This window comes from Agelaius phoeniceus, chromosome 16 (assembly GCF_051311805.1).
Source record: "Agelaius phoeniceus isolate bAgePho1 chromosome 16, bAgePho1.hap1, whole genome shotgun sequence".
NCBI classification, from domain to species: Eukaryota; Metazoa; Chordata; class Aves; order Passeriformes; family Icteridae; genus Agelaius; species Agelaius phoeniceus.
Genome location: NC_135280.1, coordinates 14280591 through 14301963, shown reverse-complemented (window position 1 = coordinate 14301963; position 21373 = coordinate 14280591). Strand labels below are relative to the sequence as shown.

At 45.7% G+C, this 21373-nt stretch overlaps 1 protein-coding gene across 2 annotated transcripts in view; it reads left to right on the top strand.

Moving 5' to 3' along the window:
* The window catches only part of ADCY9 (adenylate cyclase 9), an 86435-nt gene that overhangs the window by 49596 nt on the left and 15466 nt on the right, over positions 1 to 21373 (top strand). The window contains exons 3-6 of one of the 2 annotated variants that reach the window (XM_054643311.2): positions 3787 to 3891; positions 8472 to 8689; positions 13219 to 13321; positions 16689 to 16897. In XM_054643311.2, coding sequence (XP_054499286.1) covers positions 3787 to 3891; positions 8472 to 8689; positions 13219 to 13321; positions 16689 to 16897 — 635 coding nt within the window. The remainder of the gene's footprint in view (positions 1 to 3786; positions 3892 to 8471; positions 8690 to 13218; positions 13322 to 16688; positions 16898 to 21373) is intronic. The other variant, XM_077186982.1, reaches the window with a different exon arrangement.

Genomic DNA, 21373 nt, shown 5'->3' with positions numbered 1-21373 from the left:
CTTCATTTCAAGCAGTGAAGGAAGAAGAATGTGCCAAGTGGAGCAGGATTGCTGAGCTGCCAGTGTGGAGCAGAAGGGAGAGAGGAGGGATGAAGCCAAGCAGTGAAGCTGTGGCTGCTGTTCTGAGAGACAGTGAGGATGCCTTGGGAATGTCAGACAGCAGAGGAGGCTGTGACTGAGCACTGAAACTGCACTGGAGGATGGGGCTGACCCCCCTGCAGCTGGGGCTTGGTAACATGGTTGTGTACAAACCTGGGCTGGAGCTTGTTAAAATGGTCTGGGTGCAAAATGAGGGCTGTGTTAAGGATCAGCTCTGTTGTGTTTTCTGAGCTGTGGGGTGATTTACCTTGCACAAGGGCAGCTACAGCTGCCCCACTCTTCTGAGCAGCTGGGATGTGATGTGGAACATGCTGCTGCCCCACCGTGCTTTGTCCCTGCTGTTCTGCTCTGGAACTGTTGCTGGGTGTTAATTTAGAATATCCTGAGTGGAAGGGATTCACAAGGATCATTGCAGTCCAGCTCCTGGCCCTTGAGATGTTTCATTGCTGAGTGAAAGTCTCTAGAGTGCAGAAACACCAGCATGGCTGTGAGTGAGAGAAGCAGAAACTGAAAGAAGCTGCTCAGAAGAGCATCTCAGACAAGTGCCAGCCCAGATTCAGCTGCCTGGGCTGCCCTGCTGTGCTCCAGCTGCTGCAGACTTCGTGTCTGGAGGTGCCTGCTTTTCCTCACCACCCTCAGCACTGCATCTCTGGCCAGGGATTTCCCAAGTGGCCTCACAACTGTGACTCCTGAGCCTGCCTTGCCCCAGGGCCCTGGTGCTGAGGGGATTCTGGATGAGCCCAGGTTTCCCTGTGACTGTGTGAGCACTGCCTTAACAACCTGTTCTGAGCCTGTCTCTGCCCACAGGAGAGTGGGGAGCATCCCTGCCTCTCCCAGCACAGCTGCAGGGATTCCTGACTCTAAACCATGCTCTTGAGGGGAATGTGTACCAGCTTCTCTCTGCTGGGGAGAATCACAGACTCATGGGATGGTTTGGATTGGAAGGACCTTAAAGCCCATCTGCTTCCACCCCATGCCACCTTCCACTATCCCAGGTTGCTCCAAGCCTCCTCCAGCCTGGCCTTGGACACTTCCAGGGATGGAGCAGCCCCCACCTTCCTTGGGAAAACCTGTGCCAGTATTTCACCAGTCCCATTGTAAAAAATCTCTTCATTGTATTGAATTTAAATTTCCTCTCTTTTGCTTTAAATATATATGTATGTTAAAAAACCCCCACAAGGTATGACTGCAGTTTGAGCAGAGATCATGCACAATTTTTGAAAAGGAGTGGGTTTCTTTTTTACAGCTTTTGGGTTTTTCGTGAGGGTTTTTTTTCCAGCCTGCAGCTTGCTGGTAGGGTCTGGAGATAATCATTTGCAAAAGAATCATGACTTACATGCCGACTGTTTTAAATACAAAGCTGTAAATGGTGTCAGTGTAGGAGGAGATGACTCCAGCTCTGCAAAAGAGACTTAAGCAGGAGAGGCAAAATTACAAGCGAGTTGAAATATTTTTATTTTAAAGGGAATAAGTGGCTATATTGGATGCAAAGGATGACTTTCACATTTTGGGCTTAAAAGGATGTTCTAGAGGACAAAATCTGTGAAGGAAAGTCAGGAGGGAGAGTGCAACACTCATTGATCCATGAAAGGAATTGTATTTCCTCCTCTGGTGTATCTGTAGTGCATTTAACTGCAAACCTTGTTGCAGTTTGAATGTCAATAAGATGTGTTTACATTACTGAAATGGTGAACACAGAGGGTAAGAACTCTGAGTAAATCTATAATAGCAGGTGGGTTTTTGAATGAAAACACTCTACCCTGCTTAAGTGGTTTTGGTGTCAGTTTATCTTCCCTATCATCTTTATGACATGCCTCACTTGACAGGGATTCATAAGCTGTTGTAAAAATGTTTTAATGATTGCTTGGTATGAAAACAGAAAGTCCTTTGCTTGTCTTAGTGTTTGCTGGAAGTGCATTAATGTTTTATTCATGGCACTGAGGTCACAGCACAGGGAGCCTGTGAATGCCTGCCATAGAGAAGGAAGTTAATGATGTTGACTTGAACACATGGGGAAAGTCAGAGGAACTTCTGCCTCTTCTCAAAGGTCAGGCTGCTTTTCCAAGCCCTTTGTCTTCTGGCTTCACCCTGGGAGCTGAGTGTTGGAGGTGGTCTTGCTAATTTATTAGCAGGATCAAACAGGGAGTGGTTTATTCACTTTTTGTTAGAGGTATTTGTTTTTGTCACCATTACCTGACTTTTGCCATGGATAAATCTAAATCTAACTCCCAGAGGGTTACTTAGTAAGGCTTGGTAGCCCACTGGCAATTTATTTTTTAGTCCATCTAGCAAAGCCTTCCACCAAGTGGCCAAGACATTTGTGATGGTTAGTCAGAGATTATTTTTAAACAAAACCATTTGAGAACCAACTCCATAGTTTCTTCAGCTGTGTTGGTATTTGTTCAGACTGCAGAGGTTCAGAACTGGATGTAAATTGTTTATCTGCTGCCAGGTTAGGAAACTCAGAGTAATCTCAGTGCCCAGGCTGGACTGTGTCCCTGAGGAGCAGCAGACAGCATGGTCTGCTGGCTGCTGAGGAGGCTCCAGGTCCACATGAAAGCCTTTGAGAGGCATTGGTGAGTGGGTAGATGTCACAGGGAGAGTGGGCTGGGAGAAACATCTGAAAAGTAAACAGGCTGGGTGTTTCTAGGTGGGACATCAGAGGGGGGAAAGGAGCATTAGGTGAAAAGTTAGTTCTGAAAAGACTTAACTCTGAAATGGGGAGTGAACCTGGAGGCAGAAGTTGTGGGCTTGGTTGGACTAGAGAGGCTTGAACGTGTCCAGAGCAAACAGACAAAATTAAATGGGATGTTGAGTTTGTGACAAAAGGCTCAAGTCCTTGCTGGAAAACCTGCTGTGGTGTTTAGTAGCAGACTTTGGTGAGCCTGGTCACCAAAGAACTGAACTCAGGGTCCCTCTGAGCAGGGTCCTGCCTCAACACTGCCTGCACTGGAGAAGAGAGTGAAGAACGTGGAAGATAAAATTCCAGGCTTAATTCCCCTAAAGAAGATTGCATTTTAACTTGAAGGAATTAGCTTGTTTAAAAAGCTCAAATGCAGCATTTTATGTTTCTTCCAAAATACACAACCTGAAACTGGTACAAATCCTGATGGTTTTGCTTTCCTTGTTCCCTGTGACATTTGCTGGGTGTTTGGCTCCAACAGCCTGAGCTCCCCTCCCCTGTCTTAGGGCTCTGTATGAAAAAGCATTTGCCTTTATTCATTTCAGATTTGTTGCTCTCCATTTCCCTGGACTATTCATAATGCATCATGGTGTTTCATGTTTTTTCTGGATTTTGCTGCATTTTGTGCTGTCTTCTCTCCTAATGGCATTCAGATCCCTTCACAGGCAGGTTCCACCCAGGGAAATTGCACTTCTCCTACTAAAGAGTGTTTTATTCCTCTTGGGGAAGTCCTTTGCCTGTGCACAGTGATTCCAGTCTATCTGTGATGTTACACTAGTGAAGCTTTCCTGGATTAGATTGAGCTCCAGCAAACAGCAAATCTGTGATTTATTTTTGAAATGGCGCATTCTGTTCCAGGCAAATTTTGCTCCCTGCCTCCCATTCTGTAGCTTTGTTTATCTTTGAACCGTGCTGCAAGTATACAAGTGGACTGAATTACCAATTGCATCATACTACAAGGACACCAGAACATTCCTGGCTAAAATTCTTTTGTCTCATTTCAGCCTTGCCCTTCATGTAGTACCACCCTTGCTCCCCACTGCGATGTCAGCATAGATGAAGGAGCTATCCAAAATGGTTGTCAGGATGAGCATAAAAACAGTACCAAGGTAATTGAAGTATTTCTCACTTCCCTTTTCCCCTTATTTTTCTGCTTCCCCCAGCTTTCTTATTTTTGCACCACTATTCTTTTATCCAAGCTCTTAAGCAGCAGAACTGATTCTGATTTTTATTTTTTTGTCTTCAAAAATTTAGTTAAGTCTCCCTGCCCCAATTTTCAAAATTTTTAGTAATTTTGTGAGCTCAGCTTGATTCTGAGAAGGACCTAAGATTAGGACTCTTTAAACTATGCTGCTGGTACCCAAAGAGGAAGGTCCAGGGAGCACTCCACACTCTCCATCCTCACAGCAGCAGGCTGGGTCACCTCACACAAGTTCTGTGTCTCTCCAGCATCTCCTGCATCACCACTGTAAGACGAGACCGTTCCTGTTCACACACAGAATTCACAGCTTTAAATCAGTTTGCATCCTTTCCTGACCTACAGAAACAGCCTCTCTCACATTCCTTGTGCTGCTGCCACACTTGTTTCCTTGCCTGTTGCTTTGATATTCTCACTGAAGCCACCTAATTCCTGTGCCATGCCAGACACTGCCTGTTTGTCGTCCTGCTTGTGGCCTTTGCAGCCTCTCTGCTCTGCCTGTCACCCCTCACTCCTCCCTGAATGTTCAGCTAAATGCAGACTGAGGACAGTGCTCATTACCTGGTTGTTATATATTCAAATAAATATAATGTTTTCCCTCCTTGAAGAGAATTACTTGCAGACATGCTCTGAGACAGTGAGCTTGTTCTTCATGTCTGTCTTACAGCTCTCCTCACCAGTAAAGCTGATTGAAAAACTTGCCAGTGCTGAGCCACTGCATTAATCTGTGTTTGTCCCTCTCTGTGCTTGACATGTTGTCTCATGCTGGAACTGTAGGCTCAGAAGCAGGGCCTGCCTCACTGGGATGGAGGGGTGTGTTACACAGCAGTTCTGTGCCAGAGTTCCAGGAAACAGCCTAAGAAAAGAATAAAATCATGATCCCTTCAGCCTTGAGGGAAGTGTCAGCAGGGACTTGTCTCAAACCAGCTGGAGATCTCTAAGACAGAGAACATGTGGGAGATCTGCCTGGGCTGCCAAGATGGTAGGCAGGAGATGCTTCTTCCCCAGGTGGCCTCTGCCCACGAGCAGGGATCTCCAAGAACCAGCTGAAGAGGGATTGATTGTCCTTAGGTGCCAACTGCCTGCTTTAAATTGCTTCCTACTGTACCTGCATGGGCTTCATGTGTGTGAATCAGCAAATCACCAGACCTTCCTTGGAGGAGATTTGTACACAGAGTTGAGGAAGAGGTCTGTAATTGCACTGGAGGAATTCAGTGGAGCCCAAACCTCACGTCCTTCTTGGGTTTGGTTCAGTTTTTGCTCAGCCAAAACTGGGAGCTGTGTCATGGCTGTCAGTAAGTCTGGGATGCCTGTTGAACTGGAAGCTCAGAGAACAGCCACATGCACAAAGTTGCTGTGGCATTTGGTTCCCAAGACTTCCTTGCAGCCTCAGCTCTCTTGGGAAGAAGAGACGTAAGCTCTCCCTGCCCATGTGTGTTCCCTTCCCACAGCCATGCTGCACTCAAGTCCCCTCTCTTTAGGGAATGTTTAATCATATCCTTGGACTTGCAGGGCTCCCAACAGCCTCTGGAGCTTCCTTGTCTCTTGATGAGAGGAAACTCCACACAAGCCTCCAAGTTCTCAGGGAAACCCTACAGCCTGTTGCCTTCAGAAGTCCCAGTAACGTTGGAGCTAACAACATTTAATAAATAGGGATTTTCTCTTACACAAACAGTTTCATACTCTAATCCCTGCCTGTTAAGATTTACAGAGCACAGAGAAACCTTGAGCTGACTGAAGGGAAGAATTTTCTTGGGGATTTGAGCCTTTGCCAAGAAGCTAAAGAGAAAGTCCACGCTGACCTTCTTTGAAAGAGAGAAATTTTCAGTGCATTTTTCAAATGATCTTGAGGAACAGCAGGGAAAGCAGACAGTGCCTATGAGTCCAAATCTTTTGTTTGAGGTGATTATGGCAAAAACTGAGTTATTGGTTTCTGCTTTTCAAGTAGCAAGTGGCTGGAGTGGTGACAAGAGAAAGGAAAAAAAGATGGTAGCTATGACTTTCAGGGTTTTTTAGGCCTCAGGTTGATCTGGGAGATGCTCTAAGCAAATACAATCTTTAGCAAAAATTAAGAAAAACCAACCCACCAAACAATGAAGGTTCTTCACTAAGAGCTGCTTGGTCAGTTGATTTGGTTTCCCTTTGCTGGTCCTCCTCACCTCAAAACCAGAGGGGTTTGCCCTGGTGTGACAGCGTTCACAGGGGCCCGAGGATGAGGGAAGAGACAAGGATCTGACTCCATGTTTCAGAAGGCTGATTTATTATTTTATGATATATATTATACTAAAACTATACTAAAGGAATAGAAGAAAGGATTTCATCAGAAGGCTGGCTAAGAATAGAAAAAGAAAGAATGATAACAAAGGCTTGTGGCTCGGACAGAGAGTCTGAGCCAGCTGGTCTGTGATTGGCCATTGATTAGAAACAACCACATGAGCCCAATCCCAGATGCACCTGTTGCATTCCACAGCAGCAGAGAACCATTGGTTACATTTGTTCTTGAGGCTTCTCAGCTTCTCAGGAGAAAAAATCTTAAGGAAAGGATTTTTCAGAAAATATCATGGCTGCACCCTGGCTCTGCAGGATGCTCCATAGCCCCGTGCCCTTGGGGCAGGCTGGATAACCTGGCAGAGGTGTAGGAGGACTTGCTCAGGAGTTGCTCGACGTCTTCTCTTAGAAAAGAACCTGGTGACATTTGATGTGAGAAATTCTTGTGCCTCTGCCTTTCAGGAGTGTCCCTGTGTCCCCTGGTGGGCCCCTGCTGGGATCTGTGGCTGCAATCCCCTTTCCCTTCTGGTGATTATGGTCTGCAGCAAAGCATTGGCAGCACACCAAGGAAACCACCCCATTTCCTATTCCTTCCTCAGCTGCTGTCACTGTGTGCTGGGAGCACCTGCAAGCTGCCAAAACAACTGCTGTGAGGGCTAGAAGGGACCAGACTGGGACTCCTTCCATCTCCTGGCTCCCAGCACGTGGCTCTGGGGCTCACTCAGGCCAGGGCAGCCCGCAGGGTGGGGATCCCCATTCCCCTGGGAGGGAGGAGGAAGGGGAAGCACAACCCACCTCCCTCCTGCTTTTCCTGGAGCTCCAGGGAACCATTCCAGCACACCTTGTTATGGCTTTAGCAGTGGAGCTCCTGGCTGTGACAGGAGCCAAGCCCAAGGGTTTCCTGACTCTTCCCTGTACAGGATTCTCCTGCTGCCCCATCAATCTCCTCTTTCTTGGCTGTGTCTGAACCTTTCCCTTCACCTCTCTGTGTTCATGTGCCTCCTTCGCTTCACAGGACAGATCACACAAGGAAATGGAATTGATTTTGCATGGACAGCCAGAAAGAAGATATTTTTTAACTTTAACTTAGTTGATTTTACAATGTCAGTAACATATTTCAGCACGTGGTTGGGGTGGTGGTGATATTTATGGTATTTATTTATGGTCACTGTGGTGGCATCCAAGAATAGTCTTCTGGAGGAGCTTGTCACTTCTGTACAAGCAGGAATGGAGAAACTTCTGTCATGAGTGGGCTTCAGGATGAGGATAAATGCTACATGATAAGTGATAAGATATGGAGGGGGGGAGATGAGCACTCAAATATGCCAAGTTTGTTCTATGTTTGCATTTGAAAATGATCCTGACTAACTGCAGTTCATTTTCATTCTAACCACACTTAGCTGTCTAATACTTTTGGAATTGCTTCAGTACATATTGGTCTAGGTCAAACAAAATGTAAAAGAGGGAACTTCAGGCTCCACAAAAATAGAATTATTTTTGTTTAAAAGTAATTTGTGCTCTCCAATGACAGCAGATTGGTGATAATGTGTACCTAAGCCATGTTGCAAGCTGCTGTCAAAATTAAAGCTGTCTTAACTAACACCAAGGCAAAAGAAAACCAGAAAAAAAGAAGTGTATCTTAGAGAAGGAAATGTAGTTTAATTTGCAGGAGTTTAATTTGTAGAATGTTTAATTTGTAGGATGAGATGCAGGAGTTTTTGTTGTAGGATGGGATGTACAAAAGGGCTGGTCCCACAGGTGGGAAGAGGGGGAACCTTTGGGAAAGCATCAGGCCCATGGTGGTCAGGGGAAGGATCAGCTAGGGCTGGCAGAGTGAGCTGTCTCATGACCCAGGGAGAGTCAGCACAATTTAAATGTGTGTTTAAAAGCTTTCTAGAAGAATCTTTTCCATAAGATAAGTGAATGAAATTTGGCCTTGCGGTTGGTTGTCATTGAGTAATGTGTGAAAATGTGCTTTGTTTTCTGCTCCCTGGAGAGTTGGTTCATAGAAGGCACAAAGGTGGCACCTGAAGAGGCACCTGGGAGGTGTGGGAGGTACAAGCCCAGGAAATGTGAGTGGGTTCAGGGCAGGGGCAGCCTGGTCTCTGTGGCCAAGGCAGAGCTCAGGGTGCTGAGGGAAAAGCTCCTCTCAGTGTTTGTTCCTTCACCTCTCCTGTCTGTTTGCTAACATTCCCTGGCTCTGTTTTGCTCTCTGTTGTCCAGGCTCCAGGAGGACACAGCCCAAAGACCCAGAATGGACTCCTGAGTCCTCCCCAGGAGGAGAAGCTGAGCAACAGCCAAACCTCTCTGTATGAGATGCTGCAGGAGAAGGGGCGCTGGGGCGGCGTGAGCCTGGACCAGTCAGCTCTGCTCCCCCTGAGGTTCAAAAACATCAGGGAAAAGACAGATGCCCACTTTGTGGATGTGATTAAAGAAGACAGGTAAGGAGAATGGAGCTGTGCAGTGGAAGACCCTGTAAAGTATAAAGGAAAATCCCAAGAAGACATACTGGGTTTCATATCTTTAGTATTTATGTGCTTTTTGTCTGATTTCAGTAATTGTTGTCAATATATATAATATCATAACTTTCCTGATTTTAGTCTTTATTCTGCTTAAACTGCAGTAGAAACTTGATGTCAGAAACTTTCTGTTTAAAATAAGTCAAACCAGTTTTTCATTGCTTCCAGGGTGAACAGTCCTGTCAGTCCTCCTTCAGCTGAGTCTTTGAAGGGGAAATTGCTCTTTGAATCACTTGGCACAAAGCTGAGCTCCATTTTATAATCCAAAGTCCTCTTAATGCATGTAGTGTGTACCTTCCTCTGCAGTTTAGGGTGCAACACAAAATCTGAACCAAAAACCTCACATTTTTAATAGTAAAAGAAGAATGTCTGATAACATGTGGCTAATCATGAAATCCTACTGGGCTTGGAAGCAGAACTAATAGGAGTGAATTCTCATGGATTTGCTATCTACTTAGATATTGTAAAATGAGTTTCTCTCTCTATTTCAAACAAAAAAGCTTATTTTGGGCAGAGGAAATATTCTTTAAAATTTAGTAGTGTGGGATTTTTATCAACACACAACCATATCTCCATTATGGCAGGGACTTGACTGGAACAGTTAAACAGATAGCTGGAGTTTGTTATTATTTATGGCTATTTTTATTTTTATTTCGTTGCTTCCACTCAGATTGAGGGTATTTTATCTAATATCCTTGAAACTGTGTTCTCCTGTGGACTCAGCTGCTTGGAACAGGGACACCATCACCTTTATGGAAACATGACTTAGGCAGGGAGAAGTGAGAAGGAGGGACAGGAGTCCCTCTCCAGTCTCTTCCTAGATTTTGTCAGTTTATCTTTCTCCTGTCGCCACTTGAGTCAAAATTTCGGGTTCTTTATTGTTTTTCTCAGTGTGTGGTGTGTCACTAGTGGCTGAGAATGGAGGTTTAGCTGATATTTCCAAATATCAGAAAATAGATGGATTGGGAATGTCCGGGTGTTGGCAGAAATCGGCCAGAACAAATAGGAATATTTTAATATTTAAAAAAATGTAACCAGCACTCTGCAAACTGTAAGGTACAGAAGTAGCTTAATTTATGCAGTTGGTCTGCTGAAGATACCTCACTCAAGTTCTTGTGTTCTGGTGCTTTCCTCCTCCACTCCCAAAATGGGTAATTTTTTCTGATTTGGAAGGAGTACCATGATTTGAGATCAGTCAAAGCCTGGCTTTTTTTTGGTCCCAATTAAATATCATCATTACCATATTAAGTGGGCCATTTCTTGTTGCCAGGGAAACTTCTCTGCTGAGTTCAGTTCATGTAAACATAACTTTCCAAAAATAATCTTCTGATTAATTAGATCTATGCGAAATGCTTTAAGCCTACCAGTTTACACTGATTTTTTTCAACATTTCTCAATGAGAAATTATATGGAATAAGCCATTTAAAAAACGTTCTTGGTCCCCTTCTGTAAAACATAATGTTGGTCTTGATGAATCCAGTATTTCTGAGGATTTTTGATTTTTGAATGGGGAATTTGAGGTGTCTCAGAGAAGGGACCAAATTTCCTCATGGTCATTTTACAGGAATCCCAATTTTCACTGAGTTCTGCTGTGTTGGTTTGATGCTGTTGCCAAGCCAAGTGATCTTCCCTGAGCTCTAAGCAGTGATTTCCACTGCAGGGCACTTTGGATATAAATTCCTGTTAACAGAAACTACTTAACCCAGATATGGTGCTAAAGTGCATCAATTAATGCCACAGGCTTCCTGCAGAGCTGGGAAGGGTTAAACATCCCCTGGGGGGGTTCAGGAGCCTGGAGACTGCATTAGGAACCTGCCTGGGGCTGGCTGGGAGGAAATGCTGGACACTGGGGATATTGAGCTCAGCTGTGTGCCTGAGAGGGTTTTGCATGCCAAGATTTCACCTTGGAGCTGATACCTGGGCACAATTCCAATGTTCTTTAAAAATAATATTAATAAAGGCAGTATTAGTGTGGCATGTTTGTATTAGTACATTACAAAAGAGTTCTTTTATGAAAGTTACCAGTTCTTACAACTTGATTCTCTATATTTGACAAACAGGGAATACTTTCAGCTTTGAATCTGGCTTTACTTCTGTAAAAATCCTGTTCTTTGTTCATTGTAACCTGCACATTATTGTGCTCTTTAAAAGAAAACTGTAGTGTAAGGTTTAGAATGTTTGAATTTCATTTCACTGGGAATATCCTCAAAGGATTCTTGCTTTGAGGATTTTTGTTTCCAACAAAAATTGGGTATTCCTTAGGTTATAAACCTGCTTAAGTACAAGAAGCAAGTACTGGTGTCCTGATCAGGGCAGTACTCACAATGATCTCTTCAGACTTCCAGAGCAGAATCTCAGGGATGTCTGAAGCTCCCCCAGAGCTGGGTTCTGTGCAGCCCTTCATCCCCTCCTTGGGGCAGTTTCTTGTTGAAATCGTTTTTTATTATTTTAAAATTGGTTCATTTCTTTCATTTCCCACTTCCCAGTCTTGCTTGATCTGGGGAACACCCTGTGCTGGGAGGCAGAGGCCTCCTGGGAAACAGATTCTGTACTTGACTGTTTCATCAAGTGGGATCTTCCTTTTGGAGGCAGAATGAGCTGACAGGGAGCTGAGAAGGGCCAGGAATGCTGCCTTCCCCCTGGCTCCATCGTGTTCCACCTTCTGTTTCGTGCTGCATGTGGAGCTGGACTGATCCTCCTACACCCTTCACCAGCACAGCAGCACCATCACCACCTCCCTGAGCTTCCCTGCAGGAAAAAAGGGGATTCAACAGGACTTAAAAAAATAACAACCCAAAAGCTTTCAAAATTTTTATTATAAGATGCTCTTAGAAATGTGTAAGAAAGGTGAGGACTGAAGACAAGGATGAAAGAGAGAGGGGTGACTCAAGTGAGAGTATCCTGATATTTTTAATGCATTGGCCAAGGCCAGAATGTTTAAAGGTTACCAAGTATTGGCCAAATTCATGCTTAGACTCCTTTGTCTTCTCTAGCATCAGTCTAGGAATGTGTGTTTGGTTGATCTTGCATCTCATTTAAAAAAAAAATGCTTCCCACATGCCATCTTGTGCTGGGAGCTTCCAAGAAAACCTCTTAGGCAAGAGTTCCATAAAAATAAACAGAAAATAACCCCGAAACCAAACCCCCTTAAAAAAAGAATTCAGGCACAGACAAGCTCTGTAGGATCTTTCTTTCAGCTTCTTCATCAGCTTGGAATTTGACCTCATGTGCATCTCTGGTTTTTGCTCAGAGTCACCAGCTTGGAAATTGCCCACTCTGCCTGTGGCTCTGGTGCTGCAGCTCCCAGGGTGGGAATAGCCCTGGGAAAGGAGCCTTGGGTTCAGAGGGATTTTAGAATCAATGATTACAGTTATTCCCTGGAAATAACCCATGGAATAACCTGGAAATAACCCACGTAAATAAGCCAGCTGGTTGGGAATGAGAGGAGGTTCCCAGGCAGGGATGAGTGTGTGTGGAAGCTGCTCAGAGCAGGGGACAGGCACACCAGTGCCACCACAGGTGTGACCTTGCTCTGTGACCCTGGGCACGAAGCACTCGCTGCTCTGGAGTCCCTTCAGCTCCCTGGCACCTGCTCAGGGGACAAAAGACTGGCACCAAGTGCCATCAGGACACTTCATTCATAAACCTCATACTGCTGATGCAAAACTCAGACAGCTTCTTCCAGAGGATGGGGAACAAACCTGACTTCCAATGATTGAAGTCTCTTTTATGTTGTTGTGGGATTTTCTCACCTTCTGTAGAAAAGCTGAAGGTGAAGGAGGGCATAAACACCCTCTGGAGATGGTGCCTCTGGGTTCCTTAGCCCTGATATCATTAGTTGGCAGTGCCTTTGGTGATGGTGCTGGTCATTCCAAATCTCCCAGCTCAGAAGAAAATCTCAACTCTCCATCTCTTCTCTGCAGCCCAGATCATTAAGGGAATGTTCCCAGTTGAGTTACTGAGTTATTTTAGTGTCTGAAATAACAAGAAACTGCTGTTTTCTAAAATGGGCAATGGGGTTTTTTTTTCCCCATAACAATTTGTCACCTTTGTCATCCTTGGCTTGCTTTGAGCCATAGAATTCCACCCAGGACACAAATATCCCACAGCCACGTGTCTCCAGAGCTTGTGTGTCTGCAGCAGCAATTAACCTTTACTATTTGCTGGCTTATGTTACAATTATCTGTACTCATCAGTTAGATCTGGTAAATCTCTGGAAGGACTTGTTAGACTCTTCCTGGAAATATAAAAGTTTGCTTTTTTTGTGGAATATTTCCTTTCACTGAGCAAGTGATGTGGGTAAGAGGATACTTTGGTGATCAAGAAAGAAGAAAAGCCACAGGAACTTCAAAGCCAAGTGCCAGCATCCCTGGAAACAGCAGCCACAGTCTGGGGGGGCTGAAGGAGGTACAGCTGAACAAACTGATGTTGATTTTGTCTTCTCTCTTCAGCCTCATGAAAGATTACTTCTTTAAACCACCTATTAACAAGCTGAGCCTCAACTTCTTGGATCAGGATTTGGAGATGGCCTACAGGACAAGCTACCAGGAAGAGGTGTGTTTCTGCTGGCATTGCTTTCTGTCTGTGATCTGTCTAAACCACTGTCTGTCCTTGGGGTTTTTAACACATTTTGTTGCAGTTGTTTCCTGACAAGGGTCATGAAATGTCAAATGTGATTTGCTGCTTGATATTGCTTCCTCTGTAAAGAGTCTTCTTTCAGTTTATTATAGAACTGTGGGATGGTTTGGGTTGGAAAGGACCATAAAACTCATCCCATTTCAACCCCCTGCCATGGCAGGGACACCTCCCACTGTCCCAGGCTGCTCCAAGCCCTGCCCAGCCTGGCCTTGGGCACTGCCAGGGATCCAGGGGCAGCCCCAGCTGCTCTGGGCACCCTGTGCCAGGGCCTGCCCACCCTCACAGGGAACAATTCCTAATTCCCAATATCCCATCCAGCCCTGCCCTCTGGCAGTGGGAGCCATTCCCTGTGTCCTGTCCCTCCCATCCCTTGTCCCCAGTCCCTCTCCTGCTCTCCTGAGTCCCTTTAGGCACTGGAAGAGCTCTGAGGTGTCCCTGGAGCCTTCTCCCCTCCAGGCTGAACACCCAACATTCCAAGCCTGACATCAGAGCAGAGGAGTTCCAGCCCTTGGAACATCTTTTGCCATGCCCTGAGTCTGGCCCAGTGTTTGGGCTGGAAATGTGAGGTACACTGATTATCTCCAGGTCCAGGTTAATGTTCCAAGTCTTTAGGGTGGCCAGAGAACCATGCTGAGATGGTAAAGGACCAATTGCTGCTTGTCTTCTCATCAAATATTCTAACTTTGAGAATGGCAACTTGGAATTTGATTCTTGTTTAGTCACAGTTTCATGGTTATCCCTCTGGAATCCAAACCTGAATTCAAATGTCCTAATTCCATAAGTGTGGAGCTCAAAACACTGGAATTGTAGGGAGCAGTAAATTGTAAGGAACTTGGTGTTTTCTTCAGGATTCTGCACTGAGTCTAAAAACTCCTCCATTCCCTTGGGGGCTAATAATATCACAGGCTTTCCACAGCACTGGATTTTCCTGCCTGACTGATAGGAACTGGCAAGATAGTTTAAATTTACCTAGAGTGACATTAGGTGTCAGTTAGAACTGAGCTGCATTTCCACCAGGAGCTGCAAAATCGCTGCCAAGAAAAGGCAATTGCTCTGCCCCCCTTGCTCCTCCTCCTCCTCCTCCTCCTCCCTGCTCCTCCTAATGGCTCTGGTGCTTCTCAGCCTTCCCCGCTCTGAGCACTTCATTTACTGGCCTGGCATGAAATATTCATGGTTTGGTTTTCTGTCTGGGGCTCTTTTTATTTTCTGTTTGGGGCTCTTTCCCTTTCCATCTGGGGCTGTTTTGTGCTGGGTGGAAGCAGCAGCAGCAGCAGCTCTGAGGGGTTGGCAGTGCCTGAGGCAGTGCAGAGAAGCGTCCGGGCAGCAGAGGGGGAGTGGAGCCTCTTCCCTTCCAGCAGCATGAGCTGCTCATGTGGGTGATGCATCTGCACAATGCATCTGGAGAAATTAGGGGTGGGTTTCTTTTCTTCCCAGTGTGTCCTGCATCTGAGGGCAGCAGGATTTCTGCTCCTGCTGTTTGTTGCTTTCAGTTCTGGGCAGTGTTGTCACATTCTTCTTAGCAATATTTGCTTGTTTTCCAATACTCCCAGGTGACACCTCACTTAATTTATTGTGTTTTAGCAAAGGAAAGCCCAGTTGTGCTGCAGTTCAGTCTCTTCACTTTGGTCAGGAGCTCCAAGCTCATCCTGCAGCACTGTAATTTTGTGGTGTCTCTCTGCATAAAGTTCCTGTAGCAACAACAGGGAGAAACTTCCTGTGGGATGCAGCCTGCAGAATTTACAAACTGTAAAGAAAATAGTAAATGAAGTAGTTTCCAGTGGAAAGATTGGAAAGAGAAACAAAGCAGAGATAGTAAAGCATATACACATGGACCTATTAATGTAGCTATGTAGGAAATTCCTAGAAAGAGCAGAAATGTGGCCTGTGCACTTTGTTAGTGGCAAGCTAATAATTTGAAAATTAATACATAAACCTCCTTGAGAGTGGGAATTTTCACTCTCTAATAGTAACTCTGCAGCACTGGGGCAAAAACCTGTTAAAGTTTTAATGTTATCAGAGTTCTGGTTCAAAACAACAATGAAATATTTTGGAGAGTGAAAAGACTTGACCACAGTCCAGGTTCTATAATGGCCTGACAGTCAATGCTGCTAAAAGTGACTTGAGCAGCCCTGAATTCACCTCTGATTATACAGTGCCAGCTGCAGGCTCAGGTTGTGATCCCTCTCTGGAATCAGCTCTGCTTCCCAAGAGCCTCAATCTGTTCTCATTTGGAAATGAAGGCACTACTTAGCACTGTTAGAGCATCTCTGACTCTGTCACCTGGGGACACAGTGCTGCTTCCCTTAATTCAATTGATGGGACTTTGTGTGGATGAACAGGATTCTGCCACCTCTTCAAGTTAAAAGGTCATTTTGGCACTGAAGTGATGCTGGCTGGATTTGTTAGGTTGCAGAGAGGTGCAAATGAGGAACAAGTTCTGTTTCCCAGTATTGCTGAGCACAGGAAGTGTTCTGAGGAACAAAAGAAACTTCCAAATTAAACCAGAGTGCTCCAACTGGGCGCCTTCATGGTGCCATTGATAACAGAATTTCTGGTTTTCTTTGGAGCTTGCTTTCTAAACTTGGGCAGATACAAACACTCCTAGGACTGGGCTCACCTTCATAAGCCAGCACGTGGAGCTCATGATCTGGTTTTCAGCAGGACTGGCCATGGCAGCACAAAGCATAGCTGCACAAGCACTGGCCAGGCCAGGATGGGATGGGAATGTGTGGTGAGGGGTTATGGAAGAGCAGAACTGGATGTCCTGGGCTCTGGTCAATTTGGATTACACAGCTTTTAATCTGGGAAAAGCTTTTAAAGGGAAATGTGAATTCTACCACAGGAGTTGTGTCTGTGGAGTGGTGTTAGGAGGGTTTTCTTAAGGTCAAAAAGGTTATAGTAAAATCTGTTATTATTTTCAATTAAAATAATAGAAGAAAATATCCCATAACTAATCTTCTACTTATATTTATGTTTCTTTGCACAGAATAGTCAATTTTCGTGTTGTTTTATTTCTATATCATAATAGTGTGTAAAAACCACCCCAGGTGTGGGGGTTGTGCCACCAATACTTCTCAACATGGTCTGCTCAGAGAGCTGTGACACCATCAAACCACCTCTTCTGCTCCTTGTTTCCAACCTGTGCTTACACTGGGTTATTGAAGTGGCCAGAATTCCCTCATGCCTTTATTTGTTAGAAGCTGCTGTTCATCATCCAGTTGAATTCAACAAAATATCCTTTATTCCTTTCCATCCTCTCCCTCAATCCCTGTGCTCCACACAGGTTATAAGGAATGCTCCAGTGAAGACGTTTGCCAGTGCAACCTTCAGCTCTCTCCTGGACGTGTTCCTGTCCACCACAGTCTTCCTCATCCTCTCCATCACGTGTTTCCTGAGGCACGGCATGGTGCCGGCCCCGCCGCCGCCCGCCGCCGTCGCCGTCTTCGTCATCGCCATCCTGCTGGAGGTGCTGTCCCTCGTCATCTCCATCAGGTAAGGACAGGGTGACAGAGCCTGCAGAGAGGCTGCACTGGTGCCTGGCTCAGGGACATTTGTGACAGCATCCCAGGAGCTGCCTGGGACGGGCTGTAAGAGCAGAGGCAGTGCAGCCAAGGCTCATGGCACAGCCTGTGCAGGGAGAGCTCTGCCTGCAGAACTGGGACTCTGTCTGATAGAGGTCACACAGGGAGATGGAATCCTCACCCCATCCCTGCCCCTCTGAGTGTTCTTGGGATGCCACGTGCCACTGTATGTCTTCTTTCCTCACAGGACTGTCAGAATTCAAACAGCAAACTTTGATCTGTCCTGCAAACAAACCCACCCAGAAAACTGCTCCTTTAAATTCCAAGATAAAAGTACAGAGTTCTGGGGTTAAAACTGACATCATGTGTCAGAGCTGCAAAGAGCAATGCTGCCCTCAAAGAAGGAAAGAAGAGAAATTGCTGAAGGCACTTTCATGGGTTAACATGGAGTTCATGTTTTCTGTGTCTGACATATAACAGGAGTCCAGTGTTTCCCCAGAAGGGAAGGGGCACTGTTCTGTCTCTGCAGAAGGGGTGACACTTGGCAAGGCTGTGCTCAGAGGTGCCAACCCCACACCTGAGCCCTTGTCCTGCCCCTCAGCCTCTCCTGTGCCCTCAGCAGATTTGGCTGCAGGTGCCAGGTTTTTAACAGCAGCTCCTCATTCCCCATTTGTGCCCGCTCACCCCAGTGCTGGGCTGCTCTGGGCTTCCAGGGCACTGCTGTGGTGACTCCTCCATGCCCAGGGTTACTCACACACTCAGAGCACTTTGCTCGGTGCAGCTCCTGCTCTCCTGGGTGTAACCTGTCGTTAACCCAGGGGATCGACCTGTGAATGAGCTGATTGTTTGTCTGGACCTGTGGGAGCCGCTTCACTCTGCCCTCCTCGTCCTGGTGTTCCCTGCCCTTCCCTGACACGGCAGCAGGATAAGGGTGGTGTCTGCAAGTGGGTGTCCTCTCCTGGAGTTCTGCAGATCTGTCAGGAATGTGTCAGTCAGAATGCTTTTGTAATTATGAGCTGGAAGCAATTTCTGCTGCTGTTTCAAAAGAAACAAAAGATTGCAGTTTGCACTCTCATTTTGGCTTTGCAGGGTCGAGGTAAAAAATACTGAATTAATGCTTTAGTCACTGAAGGAATTTGTACCTCACTGGGCATATAAATGTGTGCAAGGGGATTTACATCAAAGCTGGCATGTGGAGTGGAGAGAAGCCATCTATGAAATGCTTTAAAGATAGCATTTCTTAGCAGGTGTGTTTGGTTGTTGCAATTTGAGTAGTTCTTAGAAAGTCTAGAAACTCGGAGTTAAAAGCTGTATGGGAGATGGTTGAACTGGTAGAGCTGTCATTCTAAACTGTGTTAATTATTGATGTGTCCTCTCTCTTGCATCAGAAATGCATTTTCCCCTTTGCAGAAGTGTCTGTACTTTGGTTTGGGTGGGGCAGAAGTTTAATTTCAGGCAGTTTTCAGGCAGCTCTTTCAGGTGGTCTGGGTTTGGTGGCCATGAACTTGTTCAGCTGGGAGCAGCTCAACCACTACTTTCCAGAAGTGCTGCTTTCTGCTGTCCAGGTGTATTTGGAGAAAATTTGTATTCACTTGCTTTACAGGTGAATTCTTACTTCATTTTAGTATTTTTCAATTTGTTGTTTTCCTCACAGGACATTGCTTTTGCCTTATTTTGTACATTTATAAAAAATTATTGCTATAACCTTAGAAATATTTATAGGTAGATACATAAGGTTTTATGGCAGTCCTGCTCTGTAATTGGTGGTTTATGGGTTCCTTAAGGAGAAGGCAAATGGTTGTTTTCAGTCTGTATAGAGTTGGCAGAGTGGTTTTGTGTGTGAGTGGCTGTGCAGGGGTTTGGCTTCACTGCAGCTCTGTGCTGTCAGCCTGACCTGGGATCTCCAGACCCTTCAAATTGCCCTGGTTACCTTGGGAACCAGCAATGGCTGGATGGGGCAGGTGACCACTGCCTTTCCCTGTCCTCTCCTTCAAACCAGCAGGGATGTTTTGAATTTTTATTCTGTATTTGCTTTATAGTGAATACCTGAAACACACTTCTGGGCCACCCCAGTCTCCATTACCTGAGGGCACACACTCTCTACAGTTCCTTTGGGCAGGGAGGTGAAAATCATCTTTTTCCTCTTCAAATCCTCTTCCAAGTGAGAACTGCTCCCTCTGACCACTCATTATGCACAGAAACAGTGCAGAACTTCCTGTGCAGAAATGTCATCCCAAATGACAATCACAGAATACCACTGAGATATCTTTGGGGAGGAGACTGGACTACAATGCTGGGCACAATCCCAGAATTTCAGGAAAAGGGATTATTTTAAGACCAGAAAATTCTTGCCTAAGTTTCACATTGTATTTTCATTATCATGATGCTAAACACCCTGCCTTTAAATCAGCTAAATTGTAATTAAATCCAGGGCTCAGCCTAGCAAGGGCTCCCCTGGCTCAGCCCAGCTGTGGGAGGGGAGAGGAGAGCCCAGCACTGTCACAGCCCGGGCAGTGAGAAAGGCCTTAAAACTTGAGTTCTGCAGCAGCAGAAGTCCTCATGGAGCAAAGCTCATGAGGGAGAAGGATGTTTTGATTCCTCTGAAGTGTCTGATAATAAATTATTGGAGTACCTATAGATGAGCATCCCACTGTTAGCACAAGAGCCACTCGAAAATTAATTGTATAAAGCTGCAAGCAAAAATTGGTGCTTCATTTGTGAGCACGTGGAAGATGTCATCTCCTCTGTGAATGTTCTCTGGAGAATGTCCTTCTGCCCACTTGAAATGTAGCTACTTTGAGGAGCTCAGCTGAAGTGTAAGAGATGCTAAAGTTCTGGTATTTAAAAAAAACCCGTTGTCATTGAATGTACAACGATGTGTGAGATTCCACTTGGGAGTCTGAGGAGTGGCTCTGCAGGAATAGGGGTTAGAGATTCTGCCCAGCAGCTGCCCAATATTTAGTGTAAATATAGAAGTTTTGTTCACTAGGTAATTTTGATATGTTGCCCTCGAATAAAACTGCTTATTTATAAGTTTATTTACAAGAAATGTGTTGCTTTTGATAGTGTGCTTCAGGCAAGGGTTGAGGGCAGAAGAGTGGGTGTTTAGCCCTGTTCAAGAAAGTGAGAGGTGGGAGCACTTTCAGTTGATTTGTGAATTTAAAAGGACCTTTCTAGACAGCAGAAAAGAATCCTGTGGATGAAGAAAGCAAGTGCAGTCCAGCAGCAGAAGGGAAGCTGTGCTGTTACCTGACCAAAGAGCTGCCCTTTTCCTGGTGCTTTGCCTTCCCAGCCTTGCTGAGGTGCCACCCCTGTCTCTCCACAGCCAGGACCTGTGGCCAGCATTGGATCTTCCTAAATTCCTCATGGCCAGGAGCAGAAATTGCTTTCTGCCCCTCGAGCCTAATGAAGCAGATCTGTTAACACAACTGATACAGAGTATTGATGCTGAGGAAAACAATGTAGTCTGTTTGCCTTTATTTATTTCTAACATCTGGTATTTAATATCCCACCAAATTGCTGCTATGCCAAAAGCTTTTGATTTGAACTCTGGGAATTGATTTTAAACTGCCAGTAAATACAAAAATGATGGTAACAGTCTCCATTAGCCATTAATCATTTATGTCAAAGTTACTAATTTGAACTCCAGCTTGTGTAAACAGCTCAGATGCTTTAGCATTTAAGCCCTGTTGAGCTGCCCACTGACACTGCATTATTTACTGATACTGCCCTGTAGCCATTAAATCTGTCTGCAGCTCTCACTGCTGTCTGGATTTAATGCACCCCTGACTTCCTGTGCTGGGAGCATTGGGCTGGATTCACTGCTAAGGAGGAGAATTCCATCGTGTGATTCCAGAGTGCAGAGCCCCAGGCTAAATCCCATCCCGTAAAAATCAGTGCAAGAAGGTAAAGCTCAGCAGGAGAAAGGTGGCATTGCCCTGGAATTTGCACCTGCCTGAATAAAGCAGTGTCCTCCTGGCAGGATTAACCCCTCAGCTTCACCCCTGGGGTTGTTGCTATGGTTCCCACAGGAATTTCTCCTGGCACGGAGGTTTGGCAGCAGAGGAGATGCAAAGCGTGGAGTCCCTGCTGCGTGGGTTGGGGTGAGAGACACGAGCTGGGCGTGTGCCACAGGGGCTGTGCCAGCAGGATAGAGTGTGGGCACAGGTGGCACTGCTGCCTTCCTTCACAGGGAGCCCTGGGCTGCCATCCCTTCACCTTCCCGGCCTCAGCCCTGGCAATGCCAATCCCAGCCCATCGCTGCTGGACAATGGGGCTTGGTTTCAGAGGGGAAGTTGGGGGGTGATTTCAGACCTGGACCAGGGGTTGCCCCTGGGCACAGGGACAGTTCTGACACTCTGTAACCCTTCAGAAACCCCAGGTCTTACTCTAGAGAGCCTTTTAAAAAATCTTTTCTATCCAGGTTTGAAATTTCTGTGCTTTGCTG